The sequence below is a fragment of the Pseudorca crassidens genome, chromosome 5 (genome assembly GCF_039906515.1).
Source record: "Pseudorca crassidens isolate mPseCra1 chromosome 5, mPseCra1.hap1, whole genome shotgun sequence".
Taxonomy (NCBI): domain Eukaryota; kingdom Metazoa; phylum Chordata; class Mammalia; order Artiodactyla; family Delphinidae; genus Pseudorca; species Pseudorca crassidens.
Window position 1 is genome coordinate 34,740,334 of NC_090300.1, and position 25,775 is coordinate 34,766,108.

At 33.4% G+C, this 25,775-nt stretch overlaps 1 protein-coding gene across 1 annotated transcript in view; it reads left to right on the forward strand.

The window, feature by feature from the left end:
- STAG1 (STAG1 cohesin complex component) overlaps positions 1-25,775 on the forward strand; it is a 423,440-nt gene that overhangs the window by 370,618 nt on the left and 27,047 nt on the right. The window contains exons 17-22 of the mRNA XM_067737732.1: positions 1,114-1,206; positions 1,308-1,397; positions 1,558-1,761; positions 2,748-2,818; positions 4,255-4,342; positions 13,006-13,086. Coding sequence (XP_067593833.1) covers positions 1,114-1,206; positions 1,308-1,397; positions 1,558-1,761; positions 2,748-2,818; positions 4,255-4,342; positions 13,006-13,086 — 627 coding nt within the window. The remainder of the gene's footprint in view (positions 1-1,113; positions 1,207-1,307; positions 1,398-1,557; positions 1,762-2,747; positions 2,819-4,254; positions 4,343-13,005; positions 13,087-25,775) is intronic.

Sequence of the window (25,775 nt, forward strand, 5' to 3'; positions counted from 1 at the left end):
ATAGGTATTATGCCATTTTTGCTGTCCCATCGGAGATACTGTGAGGATTAAATGAGTTCATGTATGTAGAGTGCCTGACACAATGACCGTTTAATCAAAATAGCTGTTACCCTAAAGTCCACATCCTTAGACCTTTCCTACATTGTCAAATGAATTTCAAGACTTCTCAATATCCTGCATACATTTCTAGATACATATTTCACTTTACATGTAGCCCCTTTAATTGCTTTGTGCAGAACTAAACATGGCACTTGGTGGTAGATCATTCCAAAATGTTTACTTTATATGTTTAAGAGGTTGAAAAGCAACCTGAAAGAAGAATCAGATAGGAGGCCCTATTCTTTCATACATTCTCAAACATTGGGGTTTACATTTATAAAGTGGCAATTTACATTGGAATGTTTCTGTCCCATAAAACCATTCAACATTATGATGGTAAATTCCTTCAAGATAATAAACTGCAGAATACTTTGGGAAAATAATTATCCTAACTGAGCCTGCATTTTAGTATTTTATTTTTGGAACCACCTATAGTTTAGCTAGTTGAATACAGGCTAAGGTGAAGGGCTCTAATCTGTTCAGTGATCACAGGCTGTACCCCTCTGTCTTGATTATTGCCTAACAGATTTATGGCTTAATTACAAGAACAATCAAATATAAATGAGTCCAGAGACATTGTTAGTATATGCTTTAAAAATAAGTGAAAATTTACTAGCTGCTGATGGTATTAAAAAAGGATTACTTGCTAAAGTACGTTTAGAATAGTTTATTTAACCTAGGGGAGATAACTGTTAACATATTGAGATTAAAACTCTAGAAAAATTATTTCTCCATTGGTTCCAGTATTTTTATATTCATAACTGGTTTTTTAGAAATGTTTTTGTTTTTACTTAAACAAGTAGTAACTTATCTAAAATAAGTAGCTATTTAATAAAGTAATAGTAATAAAGTAATTTGAATAAAACTAGATACATTTATTTTAGTAGTTTGTTAATAAGCTTTTCTGAAAATTCTCTGTTATATTATCTGCCAGTGCTTCATCATCTTTGTAACATTCTAGATTTATAAATTAGTACATGACACTCTTCTTTGCCCATTTAAATTTATTTCTAGGTGCTAACTGCCAAAGAAAGGAAAACTCAGATTGATGATAGAAACAAATTGACTGAGCATTTTATCATCACACTGCCTATGTTGCTATCAAAGGTACAGTTTCATTTACAGTTTTGTGATAATATGCCACTGAGTTTGCTTATTACACTGTACTATTAAAGTAGTTACTTTGTTTTCTTTGCTTCTCCTTCTAGTATTCTGCAGATGCAGAGAAGGTAGCAAACTTGCTACAAATCCCACAGTATTTTGATCTAGAAATTTATAGCACAGGTAGAATGGAAAAGGTAAGACACTATAAAATTGAAATTCTGCTATTATAGTCAGTTTTATTAACTGAATTATTTTATTTTCATGTAATATATAGGCTTACTTGTTATATGACAGATGCTTTTCTTAAATTTTTGTTAATCTAAATATCATAGTTTTTCTTTTTTTCCTCCTCAGCATCTAGATGCTTTACTAAAACAGATTAAATTTGTTGTGGAGAAACACATAGAATCAGATGTTCTAGAAGCCTGCAGTAAAACCTATAGCATCTTATGCAGTGAAGAGTATACCATCCAGAACAGAGTTGACATAGCTCGAAGCCAACTGATTGATGAGTTTGTAGATCGATTCAATCATTCTGTGGAAGATCTATTGCAAGAGGTCTGTTTTAAAGTTAATGTGTACATATAATGATTTTGGCTAATAATTTTTCAAGGTAGCTGAGTTTTAAATTGTTTCCATTTTAAAATAAAATCTAGTAGAATTCTCTACTTTCAAAACTTAGCAGCATTATTGCAGTTCATTTTATGAAGATCAGCCTCAGTTACACTTCATTTTTATTTTAAAAATCTGTTTCATAAAAGACAGACTTTTTTTTTCTCTTTTAAAAAAGGTCTGACTTTCTTAAGTCATTTTTTCATTTTCTATTCCTGGGGCCTAATTTGCATTTTAATATTATTGAACTATTACGTGCTAATGAATAGAACATAAAAATTGTGTGCTTATAAAGGATAGCTGCTTACCAGTGGTGTGCCTAAGATAGCAGGTAGCATCTCCAACTGGTTATTTTTATAATTATTTCTGTGATTCCTGTCTCTTGCCCTCTCCTTTCAATCTATGTAAGGCAATCTGGAATTCCCACAGCTTTGTATGTCCTGACGGCCAGGCTGATAGGATTTACTTTTAATCCATGTAATCAGTTTTCCCTTACTTTAATTTTTAATTTTAACTTTTAATTTTTTTCAACCATTTTTTGATTTTCATTGTGATTTTGAAGTTGCAGATGTAACTGACAATCAGTAAAATCTTTGAAATAACCAATAAAATCTTTAAACTACCTATCCTTTCACTCAGCAGTTTCAAGGAATTTATCCAAAGGTATTAATCAGAAAATTGTACGAAGTCACATTTATGACATTGTTTAAAATGCAAAAGTGGTTATTTCTGGGTGTTGGGCTTATGGGTGTTTTTTACTTTTTGTTTTTTTTTGCTTATTTGTATTTTCTCATTTATCAACAGTGAATATATACTATTTATATAATAAAAAAGAATTTTTCTTTAGGCAGTAAGTATTAATAGACTTCCATGTGAATTTGAGGGTGAGTAAATTTATGGTATTAAGATACTGTCTGCTGTTTTTTTTATAGGGAGAAGAAGCTGATGATGATGATATTTACAATGTTCTTTCTACATTAAAGCGGTTAACCTCTTTCCACAAGTATGTCATTTTATTTAAAGTAGATTTAATGAATAACCTATATTAGTCAACATAAAACAAACTGATTTTAATGTTTAACATCCATGTAACACTGGGAAATTTTAGAGAAATATTGAGATGTTGTGATGTTTTTATTATTCAGATTTCCTACAGATAAATTATGAGTTTTTATTATAATTTGATTACTTAAGGAGTAAGATTTATCATTCAGTGTAATGAATGTACACTGTACACTGTAAAAGTTTAAGATAATCAGTATAATTAACAAATTAGATGGGCTTATTCTGCAAGCTAGAGTTTTTAAAGGTATAATTTTCAGTTGATAGCTCTTAGAAATCTTACTAAATAAAAATCACAGCTTTGGAGAAAGCCACAAAATTATTTCTATAAGCTTTTTTTCCTGAATTGTCCTTGTTTGTCTAGTTTGTTTATTATTGTGTTCTTACTATGTAGACAGAACTGCTGGATTTGAATAAGGAAAAAAAGGCTCAGATCAATGAAATAGGTGTCATTTTCAAATTGTAATTTGCATATCCCTTGTAATGAAACATGCTTATCTTCTCCATAAAGAAAGGAAAATAAAGAACTTTGTTGTGAAAAAGCATGTTTAGGCGTAGCCCTTACTTTGATGAATACTTCAGATTTCAAAAGCAGTGTCTAAAATCTAAGCCTTTTCTGTATACACAAGTACATTTTTGGAATTCCATGGAGAAACAAACTCTTATTTGAAAAAATATTTTGACATCTGAAAATAAAAGTTGACAACCAGTGTCAAAACTCCTATTTAAGAAAATATTTTGACGTTTGAAAATAAAAATTGACAGTGAGTAATTGTGCTATTTTTAGTAGCAGAGCTCATGAGAATTTACACTGTCAGTGTTATCTCATTCAGAAGTCCTCAGCACATGTAAATAGCTACACTAAAGTTTTGGAACTGTGCCATATTTCCTTTACCCTGACTTTGTCTTTATTTATCTCCATCTCGTGAATACAAATCTCTTTTTCAAAAATATGCATGTATTTATACTTTGAAATTCTGAATGAATTTATTTAAATGTGCTTTAAAACATACTAGAAAGAAAGAAATGGTAACCTTCACTTTAACATATGAAGTTTTATTGTTTTTGATTTCTTTTAATGAATTCCTAATATCAGCTTCCACTCTGTCTTTCTCTACCCGTCTCCCTCTTCTCTTCTCCCCCTCTCATTCCCCCCTTCCTTCTTTTTTTCTTTCTTTCTTTGTTTTTTTCTTCCTCTCCTTCTCCCTCTTTCTCTTTTTCTTTCTAAGTTTGAGGACTTGAACATTTCCTTATGGAACTTTTACAGTTCTACTAGAAAATGAAGTTACTTTATTCTTCCCCCATTGAAACTGAGCTCAACAAATTTAAACCTTCCTCCACTCTAGAATAAAGTTAATGCATTTTTGTTTATTTTAGCGCTCATGATCTCACAAAATGGGATCTGTTTGGTAATTGCTACAGATTATTGAAGACTGGAATTGAACATGGAGCTATGCCAGAACAGGTAGGAGTTTATTGATATTCTTTCTGTGTCATTTTAGAAAGCTTTTCTGATATCGTGTAGGATTATCAAAAGCCTTTCATGGAACATAGTTGATAATTCTTAAACGCAGCCACTTCCTTTGAGAATTATTGCCATAGTGATTCAGTGTTACAGATAGATATATTATATCTTCAGATTTGAACAGAAAAGAATAGAAAAAGTTTGCTATAATGTAGCAAAAGTTTAATATTAATATTTAATTTTGACATAAACATTATGACTATTTTAGGGAAAATACCATTACTATAGTAGCAATTTCAAAACTTCATCAATTTAATATAATGAAAATTTCTGATCATGGCTGTATTTCGGGCACTGTTCTAGGTAATGATAATAGTAAGCCTTAGATATGGCTTAGTTTTTGTGGTGAATCATACTTACATAAGTTTGGAGGCCTTTAGCAGATTTTAGACTTTTTTGCATTCATAAAAGTTGGAGTGAAAAGGGCAGGAATTCAACAAACTCTCTCCAGTCTGGAAGAGACTTGGAATAGTCAACTTAATTATCATACAGAGAATTAAGAATTTAATACTTCTGTATGAGAACTAACTTGTTACTTACTAATTAACAATTATAATTATTGCTAATTAACAGGAACAATCTGTTATTAAGAATTAGGAGTTATTTTATACATTGCAGACACTCATTCATGTAGACCAAAACACCAACCCCATAAGTTAGGTATAAGGTGGTGTTTAGGTGTGAGCTCATCCATTCCTGTTTTGGTAATATGGGATGCTTAGATGACACTTCATTATACTAAAGTAATCAATAGATATAACAAAATTATAATTTCATGTTAAAAGTTCATCATAGAAACAATGCTTTATTATTGCTATGATTAACTCTTAAATTGCCTTAATTCATGTCTTTGATCTATCCTTTGTAGCCGCTCTTAATAACAAATATCCCTGATTGTGTTAGGTGTTTTATTATAGTTTGTGGAAAAATGCTGAAAATTTGACCCCTTGTTTTTCTTCATTTATTGTTGACTCTTCAGCTTTGATCCTCTTTTCGTCTCAAACTTTTCAGTAGCCTAAATGCAATTCACTGATATTCTAAGCTGTGCTTCAGAGTTGAAAGGGAATGATAGAGTTAAGATAGTCTTTTTTTTGATTTTCACATTTTCCTCAAGAAGAGAATAAGAATAGCACTTCTCTGTTTTATCTGGAGATTATAACTATATCTAAATTTATTTTTAATTCTCCATACCATCATTTATTGTCTTAGACCTGACTTGTTACAGTCTCACAATGTTGTTCTGTGATTATGTTGGTTTTCTATTATTTATTTTTACTGCATATGCATTATCTACCCAATTTTATTTTAATTTCTTTGAGTAAGAGAGCATTTATGTGAGATTTGCTTTAACTTTGTTAACTTCTTAGACACACATTCTTTATTACTTTAAACATGTGTATGAAGTTTGAATACCTCACTACTAGATTGTACTCTTATTCATTTTAGCAATCAGAAATGATTTAGCATTTAGCACCTCTTAGAAACATCTTTAGATACCCAGTACTGAGACTCCAAAACCCGTATTCAGCCATTTCTTCATAGGACCATGCAAGCTTACTTTTTTAGATTCCAACTCTGTTCCTTTTAATTAGAATCCAAGAAAATACTCTTTTAGAGCAAGGATATCAAAGAACTGCCAGAATGTTTGCTGTTTGTTAACCCTCAGTTATGCTTAACATTTTGAAGATACCTTAAAACTTTCTAGCTATTTAGGGGGAACTGTATTGTCCTTATATGCTTGACTGTTTGTTTTCCATGGTAACCATTTCAACTAGAAGTTTCACAGTCCCACTCTTCAGGATTAACTGAATTCTTTTTTCCTTCCTCTTTCTGTGATCTACCTTTTCTCATGTCAGTGCTATTTTAACGATTATAGTAGAAGAGGTAAAACCAAAGTTTAAAAAATTTAGCTATTCTTAAAATACTTTTTTTAAAGTTGAATTATAGAAAAGTTTTAATCGAAAATTCAACTCTTATTTCCTTCAATTCATCAATTGTCAATAATTTTTCCCAGTTGTGCTCTTACATGCTTGCGCGCCTCTCGCTCTCTCTCCCTTTCACTCTTCCTCCCCATATAATATTAATATGCATGTGTACAATAAGTATTAATAATATTTTTATAGCAATTTTTCTCCAGCCCAGGATCCAAGCCATAATAGCACATTGTATTTCTTTTTTTTAGAAAATTTTTTTAAATAAATTTATTTATTTATTTTTGGCTGTGTTTGGTCTTCGTTGCTGCACATGGGCTTTCTCAAGTTGGTGGCGAGCGGTGCCTGCTCTTCATTGAGGTGCACGGGCTTCTCACTGCAGTAACTAATCTTGTTGCAGAGCACAGGCTCTAGGCATGTGGGCTTCAGTAGTTGTGGCGCATGGGCTCCAGTAGTTGTGGTGCGTGGGCTCAGTAGTTGCGGCTCATGGGCTCTAGAGCACAGGCTCAGCAATTGTGGCACACGGGCTTAGTTGCTCCATGGCATGTGGAATCTTCCCAACCAGGGCTCGAACCCATGTCCCCTGCACTGGCAGGTGGATTCTTAACCACTGCACCACCAGGGAAGTCCCACATTGCATTTTTGTAATGTCTTTTTTTTGTTCTCCTTTAATCTGAATGGTTTTTCAGGCTTTGCCTTTCATGACATTGACATTTTGAAGAGTACAGACCAGTTATTTTATAGAATGTTCTCCATTTACTTTTGTCTGATCTACACGTTTAGATTGAGATTATGCATTCGTGGCAGAAATGCTACATAAATGATATTCTGCTTTCAGTGAATCACATCAGAAAGCACATGATGGCAGTTTGTTCAGTATTGTTGATAATTAATTTTGATCACTTTAGTAAGTAAGGTTTGCTGAGTATATCCCATGTAGAGTTACCATTTTCTTTTTTAATGAATAACTAATCTGGGGAATATTCTTTTAAGACTGTGTAAATAATCCTGTTTCTTATCAAACTTTGACATAATAATTTGAGCATCCTTTTGCGATTTTGCCTGACTCGTTTATTATTATGATAGTCACAAAATGGTAACTGAAGTGGCGATTTCCTAACTCTGTCATTTATTTTATATTTATTTGTTGGCCCTCTGCTCTAAGGAAGAACTTTCCCTTCTCCCTTTGGTTATTTATGTATTTATTAATTTGTTTACCTTTTTAAATTTCAAATTTATTTTTTAAAATTTAGTATCAGTGTGGACTCATGGGTTTCTGTTTTATTCCTGTTCTGTTCATCTGGTTAAAACAGTACTATTGTTATTCATTTTGGTGCCGAAATTGTTGCAGATTTAGCCAGGGAGAATTTCTTTCCAGCCTGTTCCTATGTGCTTTAAATATTTTTTTGAGCACTTCCATACTTTCTGGCACAAGAATATGTTCCAGAGTCTGTTTATGCCTACCCCTATGCTGATGAATTCTTAACCTATGGAAAATATAAAACTTACTGCAGTTCCCTAACACAATAGTCATTCGTTTGTAAAGAACCCACATTTCAGAATTTATTGTAGTATTTCTTCATACATTTTTTTGTAAAATGAAAGCAAAAAAATATTAAAATTCTCCTTATCCTGTTTTGTGGCCTTTGTGCCAATTTCCTGTTGGTATATCTGTATATCTGTAAGTTTAAACCTTCTCTTAGGCAACATCTAAGAAAAATTAAATATTAAAATTCTGCTTCAATACATAGTTCCAAGAATATCTTTCCAGATTCTAAAAATTGAAAGCCAATAAAGAACAATTCATATATTATTTTGGTAAATATATGCTGTATAACAAAATAGTGTGATTAAACCCATAAAGAAGGAAATGTAATCATATCAGTAACTTTAGACCTATCAAGCCATCAATAATAGAAAATTTAAGTTTTGTACTTATTATGTACCAGGTACTATTTTAAGTCTTTATGTGCATACATTTCTTGAAGCCTCATGACAACCCTATAGAATATACATCGTTATTCTCATTTTATTGATTATGAAACTGAAACATAGAGATATTAAGTAACTTGCCTAAAGTCTCATAGCTGTTGGCGTACCCACTTTAACCGAGCTTTTAAATTATTTTCATTGTCTCTTCAAATTTTCTACTGCTAATTTGCTACTGCTCTTTATAGTATCCCATGCCTTCTGATGTTTGCCCCATGTCAAACTCTTATTATTTTGTATTTTTTCCAAACTTCTTTTGCACTGTATTGTTTCATTGGGAATTGTGGGGAGAGATTAGATGCTGGTACTTAACCTATCATTGTGAACTGGAAATCAACACATTTCTTTAGACAGAACATAATACAGGAGTTGTTTAATTTTAGTCCAGTTTTTGCTTATGATTATATTAAGGCTTATTTGTTACTAGCTTCAGTGTTTGTGCTTTTCTTCGCATTTACTCAAAATTATTACTGCAAACTCTGCTCTTTGCCACACTGATTCTTATTTTTTTAATTATTATACAGTAAAACTGACTTGTCTTCCTTCCTGTGTAAAGTTATGAATTTTAACATATGTATAGATTTACGTAGTCACCACCACAATCAGGATACAAAACAGTTTCATCATCCCCGAAACTTCTTCATATTATCCCTTTATAGTCATATGATTGAGCTACTTACAACTCCTGAAAACCACCCATCTGTTTTCCATCACTATAATTTTGTCTTTCTGAGATTTCCAAATAAATGGAATTGTACAGTATGTAAACCCTGAGCATAATGCCTTTGAGATTAATCCACGTTGTTGTGTGAGTCAGTAGTTGGTTTGTTTTTACTGCTTAGTTGTATTCCATTGTGTAGATACACCACAGTTTGTTTTATTCATTCAACTGTTGAAAGATATTTGGGTTGTTTCCAGCTTTTGGCTATCACAATAAAAAGTGCTATGAATATTAGTATACAGTCTTTCGTTTGAACATAAATTTTCATTTCTCTAAAGTAAATGCCCAGGAGTATAATTGCTGGGTCTTATGATAAGTGTATGTTTAACTTCATTAGAAACTGCCAAACCATTTTCCAGAGTGGCTGTACCATTCTGCATTTCTTCCAGCAACGTATGAGAGTTCCAGTTGTTCTGCATCCTCATCAGCACTTGATATTGTCGATACTTTTTACTCTAGCCATCCAAGTAGATATGTAGTGGTGTTTCACTGTGCTTTTTAATATATATTTTCTTAATGCTAATGATGTTGAACATCTTTTCACGCACTTATTTACCAGGCTTATGCCTTTTTTGGTGAAACCATGTTGATTATTAATTTGTACCTAAAGGCTCTTTTTAAAAGGGAATATTAATGTCACTCATGTTAACCAAGTCTAAATATGATAAAAAGATCAGTTTTGGATATTAGAAGCAGACTAGTATTAAGTTTAGTTCACTCTTTTTTTTTTTTTTTTTTGCGGTACGTGGGCCTCTCACTGTTGGTGGCCTCTCCGGTTGCGGAGCACAGGCTCCGGACGCTCAGGCTCAGCGGCCATGGCTCACGGACCCAGCCGCTCCGCGGCATGTGGGATCCTCCCGGACCGGGGCACGAACCCGTGTCCCCTGCATCGGCAGGCGGACTGTCAACCACTGCGCCACCACGGAAGCCCTAGTTCACTCTTTTGTCATGTACTTGTGCACTAAAAAATTTGAGCCTCCTTCCCCTTAAAGTCTCTTGCAAACAGAAAAGTAAAAGAGCCTAAATTTATCCCAGTCATTATGTGGATTTTCAGAATTTTAAACATGTCCTATATGTGTAGATAACATATATCTGCACATGCATTTATTAGTTTCCTGTCAGGTTTTATCTTCAGGCAAATTCAGTTTTTCTAAACTTTAAACATTCTAAGAGTTTATCCCTTGGTCTTAACTTAGATGTAATAATACAGTTCATCTTCATTTTCAAGATATATCATTAGCTGTATGTTGAATGATTCTCATTGATTGTCTGCTAATCAAAGGTAGAGCTAACTCCTTTAAATAGATAAAAGTAATTATTAAGAAAAAAGGCTAATAAAAAATAATTTTTATGTTGGTTAAAGTAATGCTAACTGCTATAATAGATTAATCTCAATATCTCAGAGGCTTAACACAATAGAAATTTATTTCTCACTTACATAACATTAAGGCACAATTAAAGGAAGCAGCGTGTCACTGCACTGCCAAGTCATTCAGGGACCCATGGTCTCTTGGGTTATTGGTATCCTGCTGGCGGATAGGGAAGGAGAAGATGGAGAAGGCAGTCCTGCTTCTTAAGTAATTTTTGCCCAGAAGTATGCAATATACATTACTGTGTCCTTCCAGGTACATCATTACCTTGTGGAAAAATGAGGTCAGAAGAGTAGGGTTGGAAGAAATTCTTAGTCATCAGACTAATAATTGGAATTATTTGAAGATCCTTTCCAGGGTCAGAGCAGTGTTAGTCAAGAAAAGGCAGAAGGACTGTGGTGCTAATAGGTTAGAATAATCTCTTTTGGCTTTTTTGTTGTTTTATTGCTTGTCCTTCTTGTTTTACATGTACTACAGAAAGATGAAGTTGCTAAATAAACGACTTTTGACGAGTTAGGATAACATTGCTAGTATAGGGGATAAAATCAATATGACTGATGTAAAGCCTGGAAGGAAGAGTTTTGAATTTTCTTTTGAAGTTTGATCAACTGTATTGTTATATAATTATACCTGTGAGAAAGCAAAATATTTCCCAGTCAATGAGAGTGAGCTTTTTATTTTAAAATAATACAGTGGAGCCCTTTTAAAGTAAATGTATGATGAATACCAGTATATTGAAAATTAAAATGGAGATGCTGTATTGGAAATAGGTATTGAAGTGACCAATCTCTCTCTTCTCTTATAACCACATCTAAGAAACTTGTGTGCACAACTTTGGAACACACTTTGAATAATTCCTAGTATATAGGTCATAGAAATGTAGAAGGAAAGGAAATGATATTTGTAATGATTAGGATAGATATAACCAAAATCAGGCAGTTCTTCAACATTACTTTTTTCCATATCTTAATTTCCCGTTGGTTAATGTTCATTTGTATATCACTCTTCTAGTAATTTAACAATGCAGATTGTTTCAAATTCAAGAAAAAGTTTTAAATCACACAAACCACTTTAGTACTTCTTAGTATAAAGTAAAGGTTATCACAAGGTGTCTCAGAACCCGAGGTGTACCATATTGAGTATCCCCTAAGTATAGTAAGATGATTTCTTTAACATTAATGTTCATAAGTTGACAGTGTTTCAGTAGTCTTGTTTCTGGCATTCTGACATGAATCAATCATTTAATTATCATGTTTAATAAAACCCTGACATCTCATTAGTTTTGTATGAAAAGCAGCACCACTCATCCCTCTAATTCTGATGAGTTATTTTCAGTGCTGAGTAGGTGCATTGGAGATATCTTTTACTTACGTGATCTGAAACCTGAAATTTTTAAAGTAAAACCAGCCAAAATTGTACTTCCTGAAGCATTCCACTTACTGATTTCTCTTTTGATTTATTCTCTACATTCTCTTGGGGTTTTTAGTTTATCAAGAGGAGAAAATAATAGAGACACTATAATAATGGAACATCATATTATCAGACATGCTTTATTGCAATAAAGATGTACCATGTATTCAAACAAAAATGTAGTAAAAGACCTATCCAAAATGAACTTCTCTTTTTTATTATGATTCTTAACCAGTGTTTATTTTCCTAAATTCTTCTATTTGTCTCTCTGAAAAATATGGATAAACATTTCACAGAACAGGAATTCAGGCCCAATAAAACATGAAAAGGTGCTCATCTCCATTGGTAATTAGAAAAATGTAAATTAATACCACATTAAGATACTACTCATACATAATAAAATCACCAGATTTAAAACATCTGATGATATCAAATGTTGGTAAAAACATGGAGCCGCAGGAACTGTCAGACTATTAGATACAGCCACTGTGGACAAAAATTTGGTACTATTTACTGTAAAGTTAAATATACACATACTATATGACCCAGCAATCCTGTTCCCAGAGCAGTGATTCTCAAAGTGTGGTCCAGGGAGCTTGGGGGAATTTCCAGGGCAGGCTCATAAGGTCATACTATTTTCATAATAAGAGGAAGATGTCTTTTGCTTTCTCTCACAAACGTAAATTGGAGTATTGGTGTCATATCAAAGAATAGCCACATTTTTCTACAAAGACTAATCTGTGACACAGTATTTTCTTCATATACTTCAATCATTGTTTTGTATATGTTTTATGCACATTTCTGTATGTGTTGTATTTTATATTAAAAATTCTTTAAAGCAAAATAAGTAATCATTTAGGTATAAAATTTGGATAAAAACAATTTCTTCAGTCTCCCCTTAAAAATCTGACTGAGCAAAGTATTCTGACAGTGCAGTTTTGTTTAAAGTGTAGTATCATTTGGGTCCATATTTATCGAGATACATTATATCTTTATTCTCTAGACTGATATGTTGGTTTTGTCTTTTTTTAACTAAATATTATTTTATACATTCTCATTAATTCTACAAATATTTGAACTTGAAACCTTATTGTAAGATAAAAACTATGATAAATATTGTTCTCTTAATATTGTACAAACGTAAATTATGTCTCATTTGTTTGAATTTTTTATTTGATACAGATAGTCGTACAGGCACTGCAGTGTTCCCATTACTCGATTCTTTGGCAGTTGGTGAAAATTACTGATGGTTCTCCTTCCAAAGTAAGTAAGAGTTTCTGTAGGCAGAAGGGGTACTATTAAAGCAAAATAACTTTGCTTAACTCATTATTTAATAATTTATTTTTATCAGTTATTGTAATAAATTATAATTTTAATAAAATATATAATAATGTTATCAATTATTGCTTTATCCTGTATATATATTTTACCTCTTTGGAAGACAAACAGTTTTTCGAGCAATAGACACAGAGTTATATGTGTATACAAAGTTTAAATTCTTATAAGAGGTAACTGTTGTTGAAACCACAAGAGCTCTGATAGGCAACATGCTATAAAAAAGAGGATAATATTGAAAGACAAAAGTATGTAGCTTTCAGTTCTGCAATTTTGGCACCTTGGGGCCCAAACTAAAGAATACTTTTTTTTTTTTAAGTTTACATTGCTGGATAAAATTTTTTTTTTTAATTTTTAATCTACACGTGACCATGCAAAACAAAAGGGAAAATACAAACCAGAAGTTAAGTGAAACTAGAATCCAAGAGAGTTAAGCATAGTACTAAAGCCTACTTAACCTTGAGGATATTTTCTAATCTAGGCGAATCCCAAGGCCCTCTCGAGGAGGAAAGTCTAATAGGTAGAATGTCTCCTTGATAAATTTGGGATCCTAAAGAGCTACACCAGCATGAGGGTAAATTAGAAATAAATCCATACCAGTTCCATTCATGGGGGAATATAAGGGAAACAGCCTGTCTTAAAATTTGTCATTAATTAAAGGGGGGAAAATAGGTCACCCATGAAAGTTTATAACCATGAGCTAACTGTCACATAGGTTTGCACCCTAATTCCATACTATTTCTGTGGTCCATTAGAAAAAAAAACAAACAAACAGAAAAACAAAATAAGATTTTGATTTAAAATGTTCTGTAGTGGTAGTATTCCCAAGCAACCTAAGACAATCAAATATAAATCCTTTCTGAAGGAACTTGCCTCAAAGAGTTTTCTACAAAGTTTTAAGAAAAATGAGCTCACGGCAAAAAAAAAAAAACAAAAAAAACACTACTAAAAAGAAAATTAGAAACCATGAAGAGAATCAGACTAAAAAAGTATTTTATACATTGGAATTATCTGACTTAAATATAAAACAAATATGTTTCAATTGTTTTATGAAATCAAAGAGTCTTGAATATATGAGTAAAGAGCAAACACTTGATAAAGAACCAAATAAAAATACTATGATGTTTACATATCCTCAGCTTAACAAAACACAAGCTATTCAACCAGTAAAGAATGTAAATAATACATTTTCATATATAAACAACTGCTTGATATGGAGCGTTCTTTTCTCGGAGAAAGAATTTCTTTTTGTCCTTTCCTATGAATAATTTGAGGATTTCTTTGCCTTTGGAAGTAATTGGGGTTTTTTTTCTATTTTATTAACAGTTTCAGTCTTGAAAAACAAAACCACTTTAAAACTATATTACAGTTTCATATTTTTTAATGTTATTTTATATGGTAAGATTAAAGGAGATTGAATATATGTAAGTTCAAATTTGAAAGCAAGAGTTTATATATTATACACAATTACTTTTATTCTGATTTTTTCACCTGGTTGACTTTTATATTGGTTTTCTCCACTGATATCATTTTGGTTATCTGAGTTATTTGTATTTTAACTGAATGTTGATGACTACATTTTAGTAAATTTGGAATATACACTAGCCTAAAACTTTAGCATAATTAGTGGTTATTTCCTCCATTTAATTTAAATTTTGTCCTTTTACAACTATGTTCCATAATTAGAGTGAGAATCTCTATTCTTGGACCTACTTCTTTGAATATTTTCTATTTTTTTAATCCTGTTACAGCAGAATTATTTTGAGATTCCTTGCCTTTCTGTTTAATTTTCATCTGATACATTCTCCTAATAAAAATAACTTCCTTTTTGTCATTAATCATTCTACAGATTTTGTTGTTGTCATTGCCACAGTGGCAATGCAGATTTTGCAGGCAACACTGATTTTCTTCATTCCAGAAAGAATGCCATAGCATCTTTTAGGTGCTTTATTGTTCAGTTGATTTCCATTTGTAGTTTTGTGTGCATTTATATCACATGTGAACTTCTCCTTACTTAGGTGTCTCTCAAGTTGTTTCTTCTCACTTTGAAGTTGTTGATAATTTTTGTAAACCAAAGTATATTTAGTAATCGTGTATCAGTTGCATCTATAGTTTAAAAGTGGTTGTCTCAAAGAGATAATCTTGAAAAACATGAATCTTCAGGATACATGCAAACTTGAAAAATTAATCTTTCGTTGCTAATATTCCTCCTTTTAAAATAATTATTTCAATGATTCTTACTTATAATAATCACAAGATCAGGAATTGCCAAACTTTCTAATCCCCTATATGATATAGGATATCTCTGAAAATGTAAGAGCCACATACATCAGCTTTGTACACATGTAATCTATATTATTAACATCCCACTTGATAAGATATCAACTTCCTAAGTATCGTCTCAGCCACATCATTAACTTGTGTAAATAACCTTTAGGGAAGTCACTTAAATAATTTTAAAATAGATAATTTATATCAAAGCATTTTATCAGTTGTAAAGGGCTTTCCAGGTACTAATAACAAGTGAAAAATCACTTATCTGTGTCTCAGGTTACATTTTATGAAATTTAAAGTTGTATTGGGCCAATTCTTTCTAGCTCTAGAATTCTGCAGTCTATGCTAAGGTTAACAATAACTGCTATACTGAAGATGTCTGGATAAATATACAAGAATCTTAACAGTGGTTACCTCTGGGAAATAGAAATTATTTGGGGGCAAGCTTACGAAGGAAAGAAATTTACTTTTCCCTTTATACCTTTTGATACTTTTTGAGGGATTGTTTTTGTTGTTGATATTTAAAGTGAATATTAATATCACAAAAATTAATTTTTAAAAACTACTACTACGAAAACGTCTTGATTCTCCATCTTCTAATCATAGGTTTTGGTTTATCACATATAACTCATTGAGTTGTTGGGCCTGAATGAATACTAGAAAAGTGCTTAGTATGTTCTGTATCTTATTTGGTGTAGCAGCATTCTTCTGTTGTTTGTAAATGTAATATTAGAGCTATAAAGGAATTTGGAAATAACTTGATGAAACCTGTTTGTTTTAGGTAAGGCCTAAAAGGGGACATTGTTATTTTTACCTTGTTGATATTTTACGTTTTGTTAATCACTTTAAATGCTCTAATTTAATTAAATCTGCTTAATAATCCTATAAAGTGGATGTTATAATCCCATTTTACAGATAAGGAACCTTATACTTAACAAAAATTGAGACATCTAAAATCACAGACTTACAGCACAAGTCTTTTGAATCTCAATCCTAGTGTCTTTCTGTTAGTACTCTTTAAAATCTTGTATTGTGAAGCTTTTAATACAACTACGTTTAGAGTTTTGTTGGTGGTGTTTTTTTAAAAACAGATTTTCTAAGGACACTGGTTGACTCCTCACTGAACACAAACTAGCAATATCAGTTAGTTGGGTATCGAAAAATTATGTCACATGGCAGTTTTCTTTCATCATTCTGTATCCCTAAAGGTATTTAAATGAGAAGTTACTGTGATTTTAAATGGCTGAGTTTGTAATGTCAGTGGCTTAGTTAAAGTATATGGAAGACTTTGCTAATGATGCACCTGAAATTCTCTATCCTTTTTTTCCCTTTGTTTCCTGAAATTTAAATGTAATACAGCAGACCCTTGGGGTCTATATATTTAACATTTGTAATATTGATTTTGTAGAGACAACTTGAAAGTCTTATCACATGAATTAATTTTGTTTTTTTGTTGTGGAATAATTATGTTAATATAGAATGAGCCATTTATCTAGTGAGGGAGCTGGCCACCTGACTGCTCTGTTTTTCTCTACTCATTGTTACATTTATAGAAATTCATTTAAATCTCTGAAGAGGTCACTTACATTTTTAATTAATAAATTATGCTTATTTGTTTTTGGTGTAAAGTGTAAGGTAGAATGGTTTTCTTAAATTTGAGCTTTCTTACTTGAGTATGTGTTCATTGTAAAGACTATATACATAAAATAAAATTTCCAAATCTTACCACCTGTGGATAACCACTGTTAATATTTTGGTGTATTTTCTTTTAGTACTTTTTCTTACATATTTTTCAGTCTTACTGAGATCATGATGTATTTATAATTTTGTCTCCTCTTCAATTAACATAACATTTTCTTCATTTATTAAATGTTTATAGATAATATTTTTAATGTATGCATGGTAGTCCCTAGTGTAGCTATACCATAATTTATTTTACCACTCTCCTCTCTTGGATATTTAGGTTGTTTAAACATTTTAACTAATAAAATTAATTTTGTGGTGGACATTCTGGTGCAAAAGCTTGTTCTGTGTTTTGCATTGTTACATCTTATATTCTTAGAAATGGGATTGCTTGATCAAAGACTGTACATACTTTTAAGGCTTAATACATATTGCTAAATTGCTCTTTAGAGAGTACTTTCTAAAATTTATTTTTCTTCCCTATTGTCATGAACACTGTCATTCAGGGGATTATGAATGGTAGTTATATTTGAAGTTTAAATTCAAATTATAATTTAACTCAACAGTAAGCAGTATTCTATAAATTGAGTATATGAGATGACTGTATCAAGAACAGGATTAGATCTTTATTTGAAATGGAAGTGCACTGGGTTTCACCAATGGGTATTTCCTCTGTTCCCCTAATTTCCAGAGTTGAAGCTCTTTGGCAGTCTCACAGGTCATGCTCAGTATACTTTGCTCCGGTGCCCCCTAGTGCTGGTCCTGTAGAAGCAGCCTTCCGTTTCTCTTCTCTGTAGCAGAAAACATCCTTCTTCCTTCAGCTCCTTCTGGACATATACAAAGACATTTAAAGAGCCAGGTAAATAAGAGTTAGGGCTAAACTAATGCCCCTATTGCCTTTTTTGGCCTGGGGATCTAGAATTTATCCTCAATTTTTTTTCCTCCTGGGAGGAGCTGTCCTACTCTCTGTAGTCCTAAATTTGTAGTGCTCTCTACCTTACCCTGCATGTTTCTATTCTAGACAGCAGTGGGAATGGCCTGGGGCAAACATCCCTGCATTCTGAACCCAGGCCTTATCCCTAAGTCTTTAAATTAAAGAAAGTCTACATCCCCCAGAGAGCTACAAGTGAAATTATTATTGAGGAGTATAGCATGTTTACTGTGAAATTTGGTCCTCCGTTACCCTCTTGACTAAAGGTTCTCCTCTGCAAATTTCAACTTGTTTACCTCCAAACAAACTGGGGAAAGGAGAAGTTTAGGGTGAACATGGGACTGGTGGTGGCCAAGCCCCATGAAGAGACATGTTTAACCTTGCTGTGTATAAAAATCTACAGGCTGCTTTCTAGACCTCTTCCTCTCCCCTTCCCAGTCCTTTAGAATAGCAATGAATAAGAAAAGAGATAGCTCACTCAGGTCCTTCCCCCAAATTCCTATAGTAACAAAACACAGATAGTACCTCTCCGTCTGCAGAGTTAACTGCTTTGAAGGGGAAGGGAATGGGGCCAAGAGTTGGAAATAATAGCTATCCCTCTAGGAATGAATTTTTAGTAGTTTATAACCATTTTACTTCATTCTTTTCTAGATCTTTTCCCCCTACCTTTTATTTCTTGAGAAGACTATCCTCACTAACTATCGAGTTAATTTTAAGCATTTCTTTTTGATTGGTCCATGACTTCAGAGTCATTCTTTGATAGCTTTGTTTCTATTAATATATCCTATCTCAAGTGCCTGATTGACTGGTCTAGGAAAGTTAGGAGAGAAAGATCCAGGACTTGTTTTCTATTCATTTCTTGTTCAGCTCTCAGAATGTTCTTTTTTTAAAATCTGGAATACATAAGTAGATGGCTGTTTATACTGAACTCTGAACTTGTCCAAAGTTTTATCCAACTCTTAACATTCTAAAAACCTGTGGAAGTCAGAAGTAAATATATTCAACTTAAAAGAGAACTTACAAGTCACGATTCCAACATTCTATTAAGAATTCTATGCTGTGTTTGCAACCCTATTCCTGGGCCTCTACTTTTGGAGCTTTCTATCTGGTAAGGAATACCTTCCCACCCCTTGAAGGACAGCATAAGGCTTCCTCAGCTTCCCTAACCTGTCCAGTTGGATGCTGTTTTTACTTACACAGGGACGGTGATCTTTAAAGTACCACTTTATAAATATTCTTAACTCCTAAGATATTTAATACCTCAGAATCTAAGTAATGAGCCAGGACTGAGACGATCTTTTCTAAATAACAATTATTATAATGTAAAAATGTGTTTTAACTGAGTTTATTAGAGGCCTAAAGCAACATTAAGAATATTTAAATGAAACATTAACACTTCCCACTTTTCAGTACAGAGATTGGAGATCTTTCTCCACCAAAATTAATGATAAAAGTTTATTTTCCTGTCAGGCCTTTTATTTGAGTAAAAGGAAATAAGTGTTTTAACCTATTTAATATTCCCTGTTAAAGTAATGCCTTTTCCTTTCCACAGTAGGTTTTTAATTTTGAAATTTTTTTTTTCCAGTGGTCATTCCGTAATTACTAGGTATTTGTTTAAACGACTTATTGTTGCTCACCTAATTTATATATATAAGAAGCTCCCAGTTTATAAACAGGATATATTTCCAGCAATTTTATGTTGGAGCATGGTCTTTGGAGTTAAATCCGAGTTTGAATTTTGACTCCATTTCTTACCACCTATGACAAAGGTATGCAAGTTACTTCACATTTGAACTTCAGTTTCCTAATATGTGATATTCACTGCTGGATAGGGTTGTTGGGAAGATTAAAAGAAATGTTTCAGTCAACAATAATTGTTGTTTTGATGGCATTAAATTGCAGTCCTAGTTCTGTGCTTTCCTAATCTTCTCCCCTGCCAAAACCAAAAATTAATACTAAATGAACTATTATATAAGGTTACGGGAGCATGTAAACATGCCCAGTATCTACTGTAGGTTTGGAATATAGCATGGTAGATTTTGTCCTCCATCTGTGTTTTGAAAATCTGGGAATTCAAATCTCTCGCTTTGGTCCTAACAGTCACTACTTTTCCCCTGTTCCTCTGACTCCTCCTTTAGCTTCTTCATCTTTGTACACCACAGAAAAGAGAAATCAGAAGATGTTTTGGAACTACAGTAGGCAGCTTAAGGGTTCCTGGATCATAAGTGGATTAGCCTTTGAGGCAATGGCAGGAGTCAAGCAGGTGGGGATTCAGATCGCCAAGAACAGCAACAACATTGAAAACTAGGTATTACATTTGGGGTTTAAAAATCCAGTAGTTATTTTACTGTGTATTAACAAGAGTGGCACACTCACTCCTTAGCCTCAAAAGAGAAGCTAGTAGCAGTTATTCATATAAGAAAGCAATTTCAAAGATATTCCATAAGGTTTACCCTACCACAATGGTGACACCGATGCATCCCAAGTGAATGAATTTAGTTACATGTGTTTCTATCATATTTACTATGATAGAATGACTTAGTTGAGCTGAAAAATAATTAAATGAGCCTCGTTATGTGTTAGTAATGATGCTAAGTACAGATAAGCATAACACAGTTTATACCTCCAAAGAGCTTTATAGCCCAATACAGACTGGACAAACTGTATAGCCCATGGGCCAAATCTGGCCAGACACCTGTTTTTGTAAATAAAGTTCTAATGGAACACAGTAATGCTCATTCATTTATGTACTGACTAGGGCTGCTTTCTTGCTCCAGTGGCAGAGTTAAGTAGTTCGAACAGAGACATTATGACCCACAAAGCCTAAAATACTTACTATCTGACCCTTTATACAAAAAGTTTGCCAGTCCCTGGCCTAGTAAGGTAACCCCTTGGTCTTGTTTGTAACTAGTTTAGTTTTGTGCCCCATTTTTATCATGAAAAACTGATCACTAAATTCTTAACAGGCTTTATTTTCATAATCGAAGATCTTTGGCGTGATCTAGGTCCTTATTTCACACCTTTATCCTGTTTTATTTCTGCCCATTCTAAAAATGTGTATTTGTCAGATAATGTTGAACTAGTTTTATGTGTTTACTGCTGGTTTTTCCATGGCTTCAGTTTCTGGCTATGATTATCTTAATGGTATTTCATAGTTGTGGATAAAAGGACAGCTAAATTTAGTCTTCCTCTAGACACATAAAATTGTGATACAAAATGAAAAGAAATCACCCATTTAAAATCTGCATGTTCTGTGTGTTTTGGAATTAAATCCTTATCTTTCCTCACTGACTATAATCATATGGAGTACTTAGCTCTTAAGGGGCAATCTACATTTAAGATCTTTTTTTTTCTTCCCAAGATGTTAGGGTATTTTGAGCCTTTGTACCTTTGAGAAAACTTCTAATATAGCTTATATGGTAAATTCACCATCTTAATTGTGCCAGCCTTATTTGGGAGTCTTCATTGTTGAGATTTTTCTGGTCGGGGTGTATTTTTAAAACATCATCTTAACTCACTAAGAGAGATTTCTCTTATTTTTGTCAGTAGATCACTGAAAAACTGAAACTATTTTAGCCCTTTCACATTAGAGCGTACTGGGTTTCAGTCGTCTAATTCTTGGTTTCACTAGATCTATGGGGAAGCAAAAAAAATTTTAGCCAGGCTAGTGAAGCAACTTGCAAAAGGCATACAAAAGAATATAGCCAAGATGTTAATAATTTAAATTTCAGTGTAATCTTCTCACCTGACCCATTTGAATTCCTTTCCATAGCTACTTTAGGAAAAAGTGCTCTTAACGCCGAGCTGCTTTCTGAAAATAAGAGAAAATATTGGTTTCATCTAGGAAAACACATTTGAAAGGAACATTTAAGCAACATTCTAGTTGCTTAAAATTGCAGTCTAGATAATTAGCACACCTTGTTCTTGGGTTGTTCTTTTTCAGTGTCTTTTGGGTTGACTGGCATTTTTGTTTATATATAAATATATTTGACTGGAGTTTCAAATTTCTTACCTCCATAATGCTGCAGGTTTCTTCAATATGTTAATTTTCCCGCATTATAAAAAGAGTCATTATAGCAAAATGGTTAAGAGCACAGACTCTGGAAGCAGACTGCTCTGGTTAATTTACTACTCCACTTACTAACTGTGTCTTTGGGCCTGCATTTAACATTTCTGTGCCCGTTTCTTCATATGTAGAATGGGAGTGATAATAGCAATACCCATCACAGTTGAGAGGATTAGTTGAGTTAATATGTCAAAAGCTTAGATTAGTGCCTGGTACACGGTTAAGTGCCAAGTAAACGTTAACTTTATGTAGTGTAAGATGCCAGCATAATGAAGTTTGTAGGAAAATTGTGTTCTGAAATCCAAAAAACCTAAATTCCATTCCCAGCTGTTCAAAGGAATCTACTATATGAGATTAGCTAACTCTGTTAAATATACAGTATCCGTGCCTATTTACCTAAACCTATTGATTGGTACTTATATTTCTCTCAATGAATTCTAACTGATTACAATTAAGTTAACTTTCTTGAGCATTCAATATTTAGGTTGCATCCAAATCTATGCTAAACTTATTGCTAAAGAAGGCCTTTAGCTTCTCTCAGTATTTCCTTGGTTACTTCCCATTTCCACTTTCTTCTTAAAATGCTACAATCAGTAGGTTGCTTACTTAGTTGTGATGTTAAATTTACAACTCCTCAGATGAATTGGCAAGTAATCATTTTACATAAGACACATTTGCTTTATGATTGACCTTTAAAGGAATCTTTTGCCTCCAACTCCAAAGATAGCTGATTCCCTAGACTGCGTCAAACTGCACACTAACCATGAAATTTAAGGGAATAAAGGAGCATTAATACCTCCTAGCATCATTTTTTAATTATATTTATTGTGTGATAAAATGAACACATTACATATTTCTCCCTAGGATTGTGGTATCATCTGTATTATGTGTACTTGGATTTCATTCAGCAAATATTTACTAAATATCTGCCCATGTGCCAAGCACTAGTCTAGGTACTAGCAGGAACTGAACATTCATCCTTTGCATACTAGGTTTACCAGTTAGCACCTGTGTGTTCTCGTTTGAGTGCCTAAATTAATTCAGCAGAATCACAGAATGCAATAGAACCTCAGAGAATACATAGTTCAACCCTCTTGTTTATAGATTTTTAAAATCTGTAATTCTGGGATATAAGATAATTTCTCTAAGGTCACATAGCTAGTTAGTAGCATGGCCTGCATTTTGTTTTTCTTTCAGTTATTTATTCAACAAATATTCTCAAATCTTTTATGTTGAAAAGGTCAAAAAGGATGCCAAAAGACCTCTAGCAGCTGTCCTATTTTTCTCACTCTTTATTGTTTTTGGTTTTTGTTATTGTTGGTTTTAATAGATCTTTATTGGAGTATAATTGCTTCACAGTACTGTGTTAGTTTCTGTTGTACACCAAAGGGAATCAGCCATATGCATACATATATCCCCATATCTCCTCCCTTTTGCGTCTCCCTCCTACCCTCCCTATCCCACCCCTCTAGGTCATCGCAAAGCACCGAGCTGATCTCCCTGTGCTATGCTGCTGCTTCCCACTAGCTAATTATTTTACATTCGGTAGCGTATATATGTTGATGCTACTCTCACTTCGCCCCAGCTTCCCCCTCCCACCCTGTGTCCTCAAGTCCATTCTCTATGTCTACATCTTTATTCCTGCCCTGCAATTAGGTTCATCGGTACCATTTTTAAAATTTTTTTTTAGATTCCATATATATGTGTTCACATACAGTATTTGTTTTTCTCTTTCTGACTTACTTCACTCTGTATGACAGACTCTAGGTCCATCCACCTCACTACAAATAGCTCAGTTTCGTTTCTTTTTATGACTAAGTAATATTCCATTGTATATATGTGCCACATCTTCTTTATCCATTCATCTGTCAGTGGACATATAGGTTGGCTCCATGTCCTGGCTATTGTAAAGAGTGCTGCAATGAACATTGGGGTGCATGTATCTTTTTGAATTATGGTTTTCTCAGGGTATATGCCCAGTAGTGGGGTTGCTGGGTCATATGGTAGTTCTGTTTTTAATTTTTACAGTCAAACTTTTTTGAAAGAGTTGCCTTCTTTCTTATCTCCTTTCTATCCATTGTGGTTTGACTTTAGCCCTTTTAATTACTTTGAGAGTGTTCGACCCAAGGTTACTCACAACCTTGAGTTGCTTTATCCTTGCAATGCTTTCTAATCCTTATCTTGTCTTTTGGTAACATTTGTCATCGTTAAACTATTCCATTCTTTTTTCTTTTTGGCTGTGTTGGGTCTTCATTGCTACACGCAGGCTTTCTCTAGTTGCGGCGAGTGGGGGCTACTCTTCGTTGCAGTGCGCAGGCTTCTCATTGCGGTGGCTTCTCTTGCTGCAGAGCATGGGCTCTAGGCACGCAGGCTTCAGTAGTGGTGGCTCACAGGCTTAGTTGCTCCGCGGCATGTGGGATCTTCCCAGACCAGGGCTTGAACCCGTGTCCCCTGATTTGGCAGGTGGATTCTTAACCACTGCACCACCAGGAAAGTCCTTCCATTCATTTTTACCTTACCTCTGGGATGCCACGTTCTGGTTTTGTTCTTACTTCTCAGACCATTTCTTAGATTTCTTCATATGCTCTTCTTTCTCATCCATCTGTTAAATATCGGTGTTCCCCAGGATACTTTTGTCAGCCCTCTTTATTTACATATTCTCCTTTAACAGTCTCATCTACTTCCATTGCTTCTGCTGCCAGCTAAATACAGAGGACTCCCAAGTCTCTACTCTTGCTCAGATTCTTTACCATGGACTTTGAATTCATCCAGCTGCCTACTAGACATCTCTAGTAGCATATCTTTCAGAGATCGCAGATCATCATCTCTAAAGCCCAGCTTGTTACCTTAGCATTTGTTCCTGTGTTAACTATCTTGGTGCCTTATACCGTAAGCCATTAATAGGCAACTACCTAGAAATTTAGGCGTAACATCAACATCCCCTGTTCTGATTAGTTCCTAAATTCTATCAATCCTGCTGCTTTAATTTCTCTTCAATCTATTTACATCTTTTCTGCCAACATTTCATTTTCAGGCCCTCATTTTAGATTATTCCCACGGCCTTTGTTAATATGTGATGAAATGTAGAATAATGATTAGAAGCATGGGCTTTAGAGTCAGATAACCCTAGGTATGGATCCTTACTCTATCGCTTAGAATCTGTATGTGCTCCGAACTTCAGTTTCCTCATCTGTAAAATAGGCGTATTAACCACTTACTTCATAGAGTGATTGTGAGACTTAAATTTATTCCCCTTAGAACACAGTATTTGGCACATAAAAAGCCCTCAACAGAAGATTGTATTTACTGTTAACTAGCTTCCCTATTTTATATCATTCTCCCTTCTGCTTAGAATATGATTCTTTAACATAAATTATTAGCAACTTCATGATAAAAATCCTATTCATTAGTTCCTTTATTGCCGACGGGATAATAGCCAAATAATTTAGCATGGCATTTTAAGTACTTTCCATTTAAATGGAAAATGGGTCCTCTTTTTCTCTTCAGTTTTCTCTCACCACTCTCCTCCCTGTTTGTGCCTCAACTGCAATAAATTAGCAGTCTCTCAAAAGCACCTCTGGGCTTTTGAACATTCTGTGCCCTCTGGAACACCTTTCCATATAGGTAGATAATTTTTAGTTGTTCAGAACTCAGCTTACATGT